The 14,708-nt window shown below is 49.0% G+C and overlaps 1 protein-coding gene across 2 annotated transcripts in view; it reads right to left on the bottom strand.

The window, feature by feature from the left end:
• Positions 1-2,931: 2,931 nt before the first annotated feature.
• CD99 (CD99 molecule (Xg blood group)) overlaps positions 2,932-14,708 on the bottom strand; it is a 41,091-nt gene continuing 29,314 nt past the window's right edge. The window contains exons 8-10 of one of the 2 annotated variants that reach the window (XM_024115458.3): positions 12,902-13,015; positions 7,134-7,190; positions 2,932-5,623 (exon numbers count right to left, since the gene is read on the bottom strand). In XM_024115458.3, coding sequence (XP_023971226.1) covers positions 5,598-5,623; positions 7,134-7,190; positions 12,902-13,015 — 197 coding nt within the window. In that variant the 3' untranslated portion in view covers positions 2,932-5,597. The other variant, XM_055086292.1, reaches the window with a different exon arrangement.

The following is a 14,708-nucleotide window of genomic DNA, read 5'->3' as shown; positions in this document are numbered from 1 at the left end:
TTCACTTGAAACATGGTCTGGCGACTGAGGCCAGTGATTCTTCCTAATTTCACCCAGTTTGTTGTTATTATTTTCTGCCCTAAGGCTTGTGACAGGACCTCATTGATCCATATACCTGTTGTATACGTAAGGATTATATGTATATGTAAGGGTTAACCCTTACAAGCTACCCACCTCTAAGCAGTGGGGAAGAATAAAAGGTTAACATTTGCAGAAGGCTTTGAATCTCTCTGATACACGGAATAAGTGCATGAGAAAGAAAAATTTATCCAGGCTGGGAAAGCAGTTTTTAAATACCCAGACAGGCTGGTTTGATGCCACAGACCTAAAAGGAGAAATGAATCTTGACATTTTCTGCATTTGGGGAGCATCTGAAAACGTGCATATATTTTTCTGGATCATCTGGTGTTTTGTTTTTTTTTCCCTTTTACCTCTTTATAAAGCTCAGTCACTTAGATGGATCATTTTGATGCACACGTGTGTGTGTGTGTGTGTGTGTGTGTGTGTGTGTGTGTGTAGGAAAACACTCTAAGGAAAACTGCATGTAAAATCCTAAACTGTACGTACAGCCGTCAAGGAGAGCAGATGATGCGGTTGGAAAGGGGCTTCCTTCCAATTTCCCCGTCCATAAAAATGAATGAAGCTCGGACACAGGATACAAAATGCATGCACTTCAAAAACTGTACGCTCAGTGAGAGAAGCCAGGCAGAAAAGAGCACATCGTGTGTGATTCCTTTTACATGAAATGTCCAGAACCAGCAAGCCCATAGAGACAGAAAGCATATTGGTCGTTGCCAGGGGTTGGGGGGAGGGGGAGGGGGGAAGGTTATGTGTTGAACTGTGTCCCCCCCCACCCCGCCCAGCAATATCATAGTTCGGGGTCCTAACTTGCAGTACCTCAGACAGTGACTTGTGTTGGAAACGACGTTAGAGTAGATGCGATTAGTTCAGACAAGGCTGCAGTAGAGCCAGGTGGGATGTAATCCAAAATGACTCGCCTCCTTATACTAAGGGGGAAAACTGGACACGGCTGTCTCCCCGTGTGACGATAAAGGTAGAGATTGCAGTGATGAATCTATAAGCCAAGGAACACTAAAGATGGGTAGCCAGCACAAGAAGCTGAGAGAGAGGCTGGAACAGATTCTCCCATGGACCCTCCAGAAAGGAACCAGCCCTGCCCACACCTTGATCTTGGACTTCTGTTCTCCAGAACTGCAAGAGAACACATTTCTGTCGTTTAAGCCCCCCCCACCCCTTGCCGCACCGCATCTGTGGTGCTTTGTCACAGCAGCCCCAGGACACTCGTCCAGGGAGTCGCCTGATGAGTTTCCTCTGGGGTTCATAAAAATATCTTGGAGCCAGACAGAGGCCATGGTTGCACAACATGGTGAAACCATCAGACGTGAGACAAACAGGACTGTTCTCGCTTCGAGGTTGGCCCTTGGCAGCAGACGACGTGGCAGGGAGACCTCCACCGTCCTGCCCTGCGTGAGGCTGGGGAAGACCCACATTGATCAAGGGGTGTCCAGGGCCTCATTGGCCCCATAAAAATTGGGTGGAAGGAGAAAAAGCAAGAACAAAAAATGCCTCTGCTCCAACCTCCCCTAGGCTGACAAGGAGGAAGTGCTGGGTCACAGAGGGGAGGGTCACAGGAAGGATGCCCTGGGGCAGGGGGATGGCGCTATGTGTGCTGGGAGATGCAGGGGCTTTCTGAGTGGGCAGAACCCCAATGCCTTTCTTTGGATGCCCGCTGGTGGAGAGGGGGCAGTGCTTGGGAGCTCCCAGGGGCAGGGAGGGTGAGGAGTGGCTGGTGGGGACGCCTCAGGTTAACTTGTTACACCCGGGGCTTGGGGTGTTTCCAGGAAGGTGGGTCGTGAGGATGGACACGGGCCTGGGGTGACATGAAAAGAGCAGGAGACCCGACAGCCGGTGGCCTGTGGCCCCGTGGGACCCGCTTGAGGCCAGAGCTGAGGTCCAATCCCGTGTGGACGAGTGCGCGTCTGGCTGTACCTGGGCATCTCTTAAGCAGAACATGAGGGATTCGTTCTCAGGCAGGGGTGTGGGAGAGGCAAGCACTGACCCGGGACAGCAGTTGCTGGAAATCCTTGGGGATGCAAAACGGATGCAAAATAGCCACTACCTGCTCCACCACGCCTGACCCCTGCAAGACGCAGTTTGAAGTACAGGTATTTTATGTATTCAAGCAGGTGTTACCAACCTTTTTCTGTAAAGGATCCGATAGGACAGAAAAAAATAAAGAAATACTTCCTCCCCTGGGAGGTCCAGGAATTTAGTGGATGATGTAAACTGCATTTCAAATCAGTGGGAAAACATGGATTATTCAATAAATGGTTTAGGAATAATGGGATTATCCCATGGCGGCGGGGGTGGGGGGGGTGGGGGTGGGTGGAACCCACAGAGGGGACTGGGGAGGCTGAGGCAGCCCATCCCCCAGGGGGAGTGGTTTCCGGGCTGGGGCTCAGGGGAAAGTGGTCAATGGGCTAAAAGAGATCCTTTATTTCCTTTTCCAGTTGTTATCTAGCACCTGCTGTGTGCATGGCCCTGTGTTGGATACAGAAAACATAGTCCCAGCCTCACTTAGCCCGCAAAGTAGCAGAAGACACCCACATAACCCAAGGTTTGGTGCTGGGCTGGGGGGGTCACAAGGGCTGTGGGAACACTGAGGGGGGGGCGGGTTTAAAGAGCTAAATACCAAGGAATCTCTTCCTCATTCCCTTTACAGAAATGCATTCCTAGGGGATCAAATATTTTAATGTAAAAAAACCCCACAAAAGTGTTAGAAGTATGACAGCAAGCCCAGAAACGATTAACTAACTTCATTGTGCAAAAATAATAAAAATGAATGGGGGAAAATATCACTTCAGAGTTAAAAGGTGAAGGATAAAGTGAGAAAGAGGATTTGCTACTTACTTCACAGTCATATCTTTAATATGTAAAGAGTTCCTACAAATCAATAAGGATAGGACCGATAACACATATAAACATAGGCAAAAGGCACATTCATTTCCCCCAGAAATGGAACGCAAATCGGTCCCCCCCACACAGATTCTCAATCTCACTTGTGTTAAGAGAAATGCAATGTAAAAGCAGTTGATTTGATACCATTTTTCAACCTACAGATTGGCACCAATCAGAAAGTTTGCACGAAAAGAAAAAAAAAAAAAAGAAAGTTTGCACGGCAGTGAGGAAACAGATCTGACATCGCTGGGGGGGGGTATCATGAATTTGCACAACCTCTATGGGGGATGACTGGGCAGCGTCCATAAAAATTAAATATACACACGCTTTTTTTCCTCACAAAGCCAACTTCAGGCATTAATGCAACACACACACTTGCACAGAGCCACAAAAATGTGCTTACAGAGATATTCATTGCAGCACCTTGACAGCAAAACCTTGGTCACAGCTTAAGTGAGTTGATCAAATCCATTATGACCCAGACTTAAAACAAATCCTCCACTGGTATTGTCTCCCTTTGGCCCTTCAATAAAATCTTTATGTTGATTTCAAAATCTGTTGGACTGTGATTTCTTCATATGGGAGTTCCAAAATGATTTTAAAAAGCAATCGGCATGCCAAGTATTTAATGATCCAAGCCACATAATTTAAATTCAATTTTTCAAAAGACAGACCTTTGATAAAATCATGTTTATTTTCATGTGAATGTGAAATTAAACTGAAGTCTACAACAATGTACATCCACCATCCATAAGAAAAGCCTAGTTGACATATTTCTTAGATGTATACTTATTTATGAATGAGTCATAATTTCATATCCTTAAAAAAATACCCATCCTTTCACTCTTCTCTTCTTGAATGAGGCATTTATGCTTTATAGTATGATTGCAATGCTTATAAAAATGCCAAGGTTATTCAGAGTTACAAAAAGACTTTATGCATTTTTTCTTATTATGAAGCAAGTCAGTGTACACGATCTGACCTCAAAGGCAACCCATGATGACTCACTGGGGAGAATATGGACGCTCTCTGCTACCTTTGTAACCAGGTGCTCTGAGCCAGTTAGCGAGGGGACCCAAGCCTATTGACTAATCTGGCCCTCAGCTCTTGACAACTGGCTGACCCCATCCATTGATGGATGACATTTATTTGTGTTCCATCCTGTAGAATCCAGAATGTCACGTTCACCCCTGTGCACGCCAGGTCATAGGTATTTGTTGAATGAAGCAATGAATGGATATGATAAATAGCCAATCCTTTTTTTTTTTTTTTTTACACCATTTCATATACTCAAAAGTTATCATAGTGTCAAAGATAGAGCAAGTTAAATAGCCAGATGACGGTCTCCAGCAATACCTTGAGAAAGAAACTCCTAACGCTTTTAGATAATGCGGTGAGGAGAGGTCACAGAAAGGATACGGGCGTGGAGAGGGGATGAGTCCTCACCAGCAGGGGGTTGGCTCAGATGCCTACCCCTCAAACTACTGGCAGAGTTTCTGAGCTTCAGAAGTGGGAAAGACCCAGAATTCATGACTGATACTTCACAGCAGCCCTTTCCCAAGTCAGGTGATGTGCGAAGGCAGCCCACGCAGGTGTGCTAACGTCATGCCTTTGAACCTGGAGAGGCTGATGTGAAACACACAACGGTTCTTTACACCATCATCCGTGACAAGATTAAGTCTTCTCAGGAAACCACCACTGCTCTGGATTACTATCCTAAGAGCTTTAGAGGAAGCAAGCCTGTGCCACTGGAAACTAATATTTCCGTGGAGGGTAGTCTATGGGTGAGGTCCAGCCCGTCTGCAACATCAGGGCTTCTGCACTTCCCGAGATGAACGCAAAAATCCAAGCAAAGCCCTTTCGTATAAAAGCAAGCATTCTGGACGCTACGCAGCGTGTGCGCTGTCCTAAATGGGGGAAATGCTTCTAAAGGTGGAAAAGTCATCGTTTGTTACCAGGAGAGGAGTAGGCATTCGTTCATTGCAAGATGTTATAAAGAGCCAGCACTTAGGATGATCGTCTGTCTTACGGCCCCAGAAAAGGGAACAGGGGATCCATCTCACTAGTTTCACAACCTTTTTTAAAAGTCACCCCATGGCAAAACATTAAGTAAAAAGTACTTGGTTTCTAATTTCTTTTTATTAGTTTGGTGTGGAAAAAAAAAAAAAATCCTAATAAATGGAAGAACTTTTGAGGAAACTAGCTGAAGGCTTACCTCACTCTATAAAAGGGTCAACGTTAGCAGAGGTTCAGACGCATTCAATTTACAGGCAATTTGTAAACAGCCCGGAGTCTCTGTTTGGGGAACAGTCAGTGGGGTTGAATGAGGGGGACTTGGCCGGTCAGCCTTTCACAGCACACGGGAAACCCCTCAGGGCCGTGGAGAAGGTGAGTGTTATTCCCCTCTGGAGGCAAAACTCATCACAAGTCAATCTCACCCACCCAGCACGGTGTGGTAACGCACCTCAAGATTAAAACTAGGAATCCCAAGTTGAGCAAAGGCACAGACAAGCCGGGGCTTGTTCCCGGCGGGGCCGCTCTGTCCCTGCAGGCGATCTTTGGATAGGCTCAGCAGGCGAGCTCGGGATCCTGCTATGAATCACTTGACTGTCGACCTTCTATTTCTCCAGAAGGGTCTGTTGAACTGAAGAGGACCAAGACACAAGAACAGATTTTAAAAGGCATCCCCAGCGGCCCCGACAAGCATGCGAATACCTGCAGGTGGAAAATTCCAGAAGCGGGTGACTCTATTTCTACAGAAGATAGAAGTGTGCTCAAAACTCACTGCTGACAGAAAGCAAAAACGAAATCTAACAGGTTAGAAAAAAAAATTCAATACATTTCATGCTACGATGCAACGGTCGCTATTAAAAAACGGACACTTCGGGAAAAGTAGAAAGAAACTAAGAAGAGGCATTCTCTACTAGCGGCTTCTCTGCGACGGTAAGAAATGTCTGTAAACTACAAATTTCCGAATAAATAATTCTGTAAATGAGGGTCCACGGCGTTGGTTCATTTACAACGATGCGGCGCTAAGGTTTTCGGATCAGTTCATTTCTGTTTTGGAGGTCTCTTTCGCATTTTCTTCTGCTTAAAAAAGCATAGCTCATGTTATACATCTTTCCCTTATTTGAAAGAGCAATGAGCTAGACACTTTCTAAAAGTCCACATTTTTAGAATTAAAACTATGTTAACTTGGGCTTCCCTGGTGGCGCAGTGGTTGAGAGTCCGCCTGCCGAGGCAGGGGACGCGGGTTCGTGCCCCGGTCCGGGAGGATCCCACGTGCCGCGGAGCGGCTGGGCCCGTGAGCCGTGGCCGCTGGGCCTGCGCGTCCGGAGCCTGTGCTCCGCAACGGGAGAGGCCACAACAGTGAGAGGCCTGCGTACCGCAAAAAACAAACAAACAAACAAAAAAATAACTATGTTAACTTTTCACTAAAAACTTATCTCGGGACTTCCCCGGCGGTCCAGTGGTTAAGACTCTGCCTTACAATGCAGAAGGCATGGGTTCAATCCCTGGTTGGGGAACTAAGATCCCACATGCCGTGGGGTGCGACCAAAAACTTTTTTAAAAAAACCCCAAAACTTATTTCAATTCCACAGGTATCCTATGCAATGAATGTTGCCTTTCTTGGGCAAAGGAGTGGGTCTCCATATATACAGAAATAAAAGAAAGAAACACACACAGGTGTATAGACACATAATTTGTGTTTTCCTGCCATTTTCAGATGTGGTCCTAATCACTGAACGTCCCATCTCTGGTCCTGAGAAGTTTCCATAATTTGCACCACCTCCTCTTGGTCCAGTTCTCCACCGGGTTGGGAGGATTCTGTAAAAGTGACCGCGGCACGTGAAAATGCTGCAAAAGGTGCATCTCAGAAGATGTACGCCGGCCAGCTGCTGACTCCGGCCATGCGGCCATGGGGCGACACTTGGAAAATTCTCGTAGCCGACATTTAAAGAGAACTTGAAGCGGACTTAGGTCTCATCAGAAGCCTCAAGCCCCGGAAAGTCTACGCAGCATCTCCCCAGAGAACCCCCTTGAAAACTTCGAGACACAAAGGATCCCATCCAAGAATCTGAGCACGAAGTGGTGAGAGGAGGTAAAAGAGACCCGCGGGGGGCCGGGAGGGGGCCACTCGGGTCGCTTCTTACCGGGTGGCTCGGCGTTGGCGCCCTGATGGTTCTCCATGTTGACCTCGCCTTGGTCAGCTGCAAGCAAGAACAAAACGCCCCAGGAGGGTGAATATAAAGACAACGCACCCGGATGGCCACTCTCAAGCTGAACTGGCCTCCTGTCCCCAACCGCTGCCCCCAAGCAGAGGACCGCCCTGGTCATCAGGGCATGGAGGGCACCTCGTGGGGTCTGGTTTGTTCGCTCCCATGCTTTTTCAGTCTATCATTTTATCTCCCAATTTCTACTCCAAAAGTTTTCGAACACACGTCAACGCAAAGAGGACCATGCCGCGCCCCGCCGGCCCCCAGAAACGATCTCCCAGCACACAGGGTGAGGCGACAGAATTCAAAATGCACGGGCGAGCAAGGCGGGGGACAGGACGGGAGGACAGGGTTGAGGGAGGGATGGAGTGGGAGTTTGGGATGAGCAGAGGCAAACTGCTAATGTTGAGGATGGATCCACAACAAGGTCCTACTGTAGAGCACAGGGAACGCGATTCAATATCCCGAGATAAACCATCATGGAAAAGAATACGAAAACGAACGTATATACGTATAACTGAATCACTGCTGTACAGCAGAAATGAACACAACGTTGTAAACCAACTATACTTCAGTTAGAAACAAACAAAAACGCAGGAGAGATTCCCAGTCAAAACATCTTTATTTCTTTACTGCACGCTTGGGAAGGGACACAGAAGCATGTATGACATGAAAAGGACTGAAGTAGCTCACGGGACCCACGACAACCGTTCTCCTATTTTCCCGAAGCTTTGATTTTTGCGAAACAGCAGCATCTGGGGTTAGCATCACGCGTGAACACCCAACACCCCTTTTAATCCAGGTCCCAGAAACACGCATCCCCCGTCTGTATGAAATGGATTCCGTGAGCCATCACCCTTTCCCCCAACCACGAAAGGAGACCCCAGTCAGAGACCAAAATTCTAAGATGATAAAAAAAGAAAAGAGAAACACCCAAAGAGGGCAGAGTTGGAAGAGATCTGTGAAAACACTGCAGGGCGGTCACTGCCAATGTCACGTCTTCTGCTGGCCGGGCAGGAGGCAGGCTCTGAACACACGCACGTTTTAGAGTGAACTATTGTGACGAGAAATCCTAAATGTGCTTTACTTTCACATGACAGAGAATCTCCCTACCAGAAGCAAAAGAAAGGAAGAAAACACCCAGTCAAAACATTCTAATGGGTCCGCAGAAACCCTATATCTAGCTATGTTCAAGGAAAAGAAAAAAAGAAATGCCCCTGGGAAATAATAAAGTACAGCCAGACCCAAATCCATTCGGGGCTAAACGTTATTTCCAACAAGTAAAAGGCATGTTCAATCCATTATCTGAATAGACATTTGGGGGGAGGGGGAGGCGATGCTGGCACACCCAGTTTTGATGTTGGTGTCACCAACGCCCAGCATCTGGGGAGAGCCTGAGAGTGGGTGGGTGCTTCGTGGGCGGGGAAAAGGATCGGCCCCCTGGGATCCCGTTTAGCTGGAGCCGTGTGGTCAGGGAGGCAGGGCCGGATTCCCCGTTGCCAAGTGCCCAACCCAGCCCCATGGACCCCGAAGAGGAGACCCGGCCTCCACAAGGCGCATCATCCCGCTGCAACCTCAACACTTAGACGGCCAAACACACCACATCTCAAAATCAAAACCAAAGCAACTCCCATGCTTTTCTTTTAAAGCAAGGAGCCACTTGAGCTATGAAGGCAGTGACAGCAACGGCAGCTTTAGGGGTCTCTATGTCTGCGGGTTATTTATGTAAACTCAGCAAGCACTGGGGGCCAAGAGCAGACCCCAGAGACCACTGACCGGCAGGGTCTCATCTGTAGTTCACACGGAGGACTTAGTTCCTGGGGCACAGAGATTCGATTTAAATGCACCCCTGTGCTCACCGGGACACGGGCTTTATTTCATCAGAACCAAGAAACCTGCAGACGCTTTCTTCAAAGGCCCAGATGGCCGGCAAGGTGACCACTGTCAAGGCCATCAAGGTGACCGGTGGAAGATGACCAGGCCCACGGGAGGGGCACGGAGAGCCTCCGTTGCAGGGTTCTTAACCCACCTCCTGATACTAACCCCAAAACCTGCCACTCAGCCAGCAGATCACCAGCAGCCATTTCACCCCGGGAACGGACGTGACCCTGACGCTCAGCAAACGGTCGGAAAAGGAAAACTAATATTTATGCACGAGAAGGAGATGGTCTGATGTTAAAAAGGAAAAGACAACAAATGCAGCGATGACTTCCATGCTCACGGGGATACACAAGGATGCAAGAATTCTAGGGTGTCAAGTTCCCAACACTCACTTCTCCACTGACCTTAGAAATTTAAGATCGTGAGATGTTTAGGTATTTCCTAAATATGTGGCTTTCCCCACCCCCGCCCCGCTGCAAACTGGGAAATTCACATAACTGGCAAAAACTGATTCGAGAAAGAGTTAGGAAATACTTCATGGAAATGGACCATAAAAATCCAGGGGCTATGGAATCAGAGGGTTAAAAATTCCATCATGAGCGTGAAAGAGGAAACCCTATGACCCAGGGCCGGCTTTGCCCCAGGACTCTGAAAACAGGAGAGCTCACCCCCTGTAGGATCCACTGGCAAGGATGGGGGATGGTGAGAAACCTGGTTAGTTCACGGAAGCCCCCGCCGGTACCGTTTCTTTCTGTTGGATTTCACTTTAAAAGGAAATGTCTGCATTTCTCTTCCTTATTCTGAAGCTACCTGGGCCTTAAAATAGAATATCATACGCTTCTGTGCACCGTGAAGGGAGAAAACATACAGGATTCAAGGTATGGCACCCGGTCTGGGAGAAGCACATCACTGTGGCAGGTTTACTACAATAAGGAAAAGGACAAATGCCAAGGTCTGCTTTCGACTCTGCGTCTTTGTAGATAAAACACGGATCGGAAAGGACGATCTTGAGGCCCCGCCTGGGGTTTTCTACTCGTCCCTAGGTCTTCAACTCATCTGAAACGGAAGGTCAGAAAAGGAAAATGAAAGAAAAACAAACAACGAGCAGTAAACGTCTGAAAGGTTTACTTCAGGTGTGTGCCCACGGCCCAGGCAGCAGCGTGAGCTGTTAGGAAGATGCCCTCTGGGCTCAGAAGTTGAGGAGACAGGCTGACAGAGCAAGCATCACAGAGTGGAGACACCAGAATTAAGTGGGGGGAGGGAAGGGGGGCGGGGAGGGAGGGAGGAAGGAAGGAAGGAAGGAAAGAAGGGAGGGAGAGGACATGCCGGTGGCTCATTTCACCAAAGCCTCAAGAATCCGCTACCATCAAGGACAAGGGAAGCAGCTGGCGGATGTGCAGTGAGTCACGAGAATCAGCCATCGACCACATCCAGTGCCAACAGCCAAACACTGTGCCCTGTCCAAGCGGGTCGGGCTCAGCATCACCCATCATTTAAACTGGTAACTTGAAGCCAACCCACGAAAACGCAAAGAGGCACATCAACCAGGAGCCTGCATCCCAAACGGCTTTAAGAGGCCAGCTTGCATCACTTGGAAGAAAACCAGATTAAACTCCTAGAGTCACAACTTCAAACCTTTAGGAATAAAGGACAGAGCTACCAAACTTTGCTGGCCGTGGAGGTTTTCTCATACTTTTTCACAAAACGTAACACGGAGAAGCTCTTAACTAAGTATATATCAATGCTGACAGTACTAGATCGATGTTATCTCCATGTTGGGAAAACACATCTGCTTCCCCCGTAAGCGCTCGAGAGGAAGCTTGGCGCAAATGCAACAGACACTACAAAATTCAATACAACAACGAGGTCCTGGAAAGTCACTCTGTAAACCGCCACGCTCAGAGAATAATGGTTTACCCCAAACCATGCTTCCTCCAAGGATGCGAGCTCACTGTACACGCTGTAGCCACATCCTCCTTACGAAATCTCCAAGCTCACGACTGCACACCTTAAAATAACCACCCCAGAAATAAAACCTATAAAATAGTCCTTCACGGACCTGAAAAGGTCTAGCATCGTCATGCGCCCGATACCTGGCCATCTCTGTTCATAAAAACACATAACTGACAGCAAACACTAAATTCATTTTATAAGGCAGGTCTATAAACCACAATATCTACCCACGTAGTCAGAAAGATGCTCGCTGTCTGCATTAGACTCGGTGCTTATGTGAGAAAAGGGACCTAATTTTCTTGGTGTCAATGCTGGACATTTTACAGCTGGAGACAAAAGTGCCTAATTACTGAAATCAGAAATACCCGCTTCCGGGCTTCCCTGGTGGCGCAGTGGTTGAGAGTCCGCCTGCCGATGCGGGGGACTCGGGTTCGTGCCCCGGTCTGGGAAGATCCCACGTGCCGCGGAGCGGCTGGGCCCGTGAGCCGTGGCCGCTGGGCCTGCGCGTCCGGAGCCTGCGCTCCGCAACGGGAGGGGCCCCGGCAGTGAGAGGCCCGCGTACCGCCAAAAAAAAAAAAAAGAAAAGAAATACCCACTTCCTTCCCTCATGAAGGTTTGCCGCCCCCTTTTTTTTCCTTTTTCTTTGTGCATCTACATCAGCCCAAGACCATGAACCTGTGAAAACCATAAACCAAATCAAACATTTAAAGTCGCACCTAATGTTAATTCAGCCCACGAAGAGAGACTGAAGGACATATTCTAGGGGAATGAATGTAGCCAGCCTCTCCGGAAGCATAAGTTGAATCCTCGCCTGCCCTGAGCCAGTTCTTCAGAAAGTTCGCTTTTGGTTTTGAAAATCGTACGTTCAACTCTTTCTACCCGGGAAGCTTTCCGTTTCCATGCCCACCCCTTCCCCCTGCAATGGGGGAAGAGTGCTTGAACCCAAGACCGAGACCCAGGGGTGGGGTAGGGTGGACGCAGAACACTTGGTTTTCCCAATTTCGGAATCCCTTTTCCAAATATTAGATGATGTCAAGTCTATTAAGACTCTTGGGAGCTTCCTCAAATCCCTGTGTCTTGACATACAGACATCCAGAGAGTCATATATCCCATTCACACGGTAACAGAAATGCTTTGTAATGCCAGAGTCCAACTGGGATTCACCTGAAGATTTTCGGAAAATCTTGGGGCCAGGACTTCCTGTGCATCCTTGCCTAGCGAGCGCCTTCCTCTCCTGGCTGAGCGTCAAGCTCTGAGTTTGAGCATCTTCAGAGAAAGCCACCCCTCGCTTGTTCTCAAAGCAGGACCTAGACAGAGCCTTCCAGAGACGCACAAACCTTAACCGTGCTCCAAACGGTAGAGCTCACTGATGTCAGGACGAATCCGAAGTAACTTAGCGATTGAGTACAAAGTCCCAAAATGCCCAGTGATGGAATTCCGACCTCTGGGCTGGTAACCGTGGCATTCGGCGGTCCATGTACGTATCAATGAATGAATCGTAAGAGCGAACATTTCTTCAACACTCACTCTCTGCCAGGCAACCTGTCGAGACTTTCACACGACCTTATGGACCTTCACAAAAATTCTGAAGCGCAGACTATCATCTCTCCTCGTTATGGGAACGCCCGCCCCCCAAAATGGAGTGGTTAGTAACTTGCACAAGCTCACACGGCTAAACGCAGGAGACGCTGGGATCAAAGCCACAAAGTCAGATCCCAGTTTTCTAGCGACTTCAGGACCCCCTCGGCCGCCTTCCACGTGTTTCATGCCAACCTGAGTTCTGCTTTTTAGCTCTTTTTTTTTTTTTAAAGAAAGCACGGTTTTCAAAGTAGCAAGGCGCCACGGAAAGGAGGCGGCGGTGAACGCCTTACCGTTCTCTTTGAAGCACAGCTTCTTCTTCTGGTAGGCGATGAAGCTGGAGATGGCTCCGGCCACGGCGACTGCGACGGCACCGACGATTCCAGGCACCACCCCCGGGGAGTCGGCTGTGGGAGGAAGCACAGGGCAATGACACGTCAATGTCAATGACCGTGACAGGCAAACACGTAACCCTCGCGGATGGACCACGGGGCCGGGGGCTGGCGGCCCCGCCCGGAGGAAGAGGATGGGGCTGAGGCCTGAGAGGCGGGGCCCCAGGTAACCGCGGAGGGACCGGCCCTCCGGAGCCTCTCCCGGAAACCCACGTCGGAATTCATTTTACTACGTGAGCTGTTTCCAATCCAAGAACTGGCTCCCCGTGGGATGCCAAACCCCACCCCTTCCCCATCCCTAGGACCAGCTCAGGTGTCCTCCCAGCTCAGTGAGGAAGCTCTCATGTGGGTGACAAGTCCACAGCGGAAGGGGGCCCGGGGGGGACCATTCAGAGGCCGTGTGACCTCAAGCAGCCAGATGCCCGGCTCTTCATGTACCTCCTGAAAAATCAAAGTCACCGACCTCTTCGTTCCTCTCATGCGCTCTACGGTGACGGGGTTTCCATCCACCATCAGGAATTCTAAAACTACCTGCATCCGTCCCACATCTACAGATGTTTCTTGACACGGCAGGTGCACAAGACATCCTCCCCCATGAATAAAAAGGAGGGCGGTGTGATGGACGGTTCATCGTACGTGTCAGCTGGACTGGCCAGGGCCTGCCTGGGCAGCTGGGAACACTTTATTTCTGGATGTGTCCATGTGGCCGTCTCCAGAAAAAAATAACATTCGAACCCGTTAGCCTGGGTGAAGCAAGCTGCCCTCACCAGCATGGACGGGCATCGTTCAATCCATTGAGGGTCTGATTAGATCAAAAAGGGACAATGTGCTCTCCGCCTGAGCTGCACGTCTATCTTCTCCCGCCCTTGGACACTGGTGCTCCAGATTCTTGGGATTTTGGACTCAGACTGGGACCTACGCCACTCGCTCTCCTGGTTCTCGGTGTTTTGCATCGGGACTGACTGGCCACTTCCCTGAGTGTCCGCCGTGCAGACAGCAGATCGAGGCCCTTCTCAGCCTCCATAACTACGTGGGCCAACTCCTTCTAATAAGTGTCTTTCTCCTCATCTCTATACACCCTAGTGGTCTCGCTTCTCTGGAGGACCTTGGGTAATATGGATGGCGTTCCTTCTTAGGGCACTTGGGGAGGGCGACTGAACTTAAAATGCAGATGCCGTCGGTACCAGCTCCAGGCGGACCTCATGCTAGCATGCTTCACGGATGCTGTGGGTTTTTTTGTTTTTTTTTGTTTTTTAACAAATTGAAGGTTTGTGGCCACCCTACGCCAGCCAAGTCTATCGGTGCCATTTTTCCAATAGCATTTGCCCACCTCATGTCTTTGTATCACATTTTGGTAATTCTTCGAATATTTCAGGTTTTTCATCATGATTCTATTTGTGACGGCATCCGTGACCTCTGATGTTACTGCTATGACTCGCTGAAGGCTCAGAGGATGGTGAGCATTTATTAGCCATAAAAAGTTTTATAAATTTAGGCCTGTACGTGGTGTTTTTCCTTAGCCATAATGACACTGCACACTGAATAGACTATAGTGTAGTGTAAACATCAGTTTTAGATGCACTGGGGAACCATACAATTCGTGTGACTCGCTGTATTGCGATATTCGCTTGATTGCGGCGGTCTGGACCTGAATCTCCCGCATCGCCGGGGTCTGCCTGTGTTTCCGCTGAGCCCCCTCGGAACGCGT

Source organism: Physeter macrocephalus, chromosome 7 (genome assembly GCF_002837175.3).
Source record: "Physeter macrocephalus isolate SW-GA chromosome 7, ASM283717v5, whole genome shotgun sequence".
NCBI classification, from domain to species: domain Eukaryota; kingdom Metazoa; phylum Chordata; class Mammalia; order Artiodactyla; family Physeteridae; genus Physeter; species Physeter macrocephalus.
The sequence above is the reverse complement of the archived record's forward strand: the minus strand, read 5'-3'. Positions and strand labels throughout refer to the sequence as shown.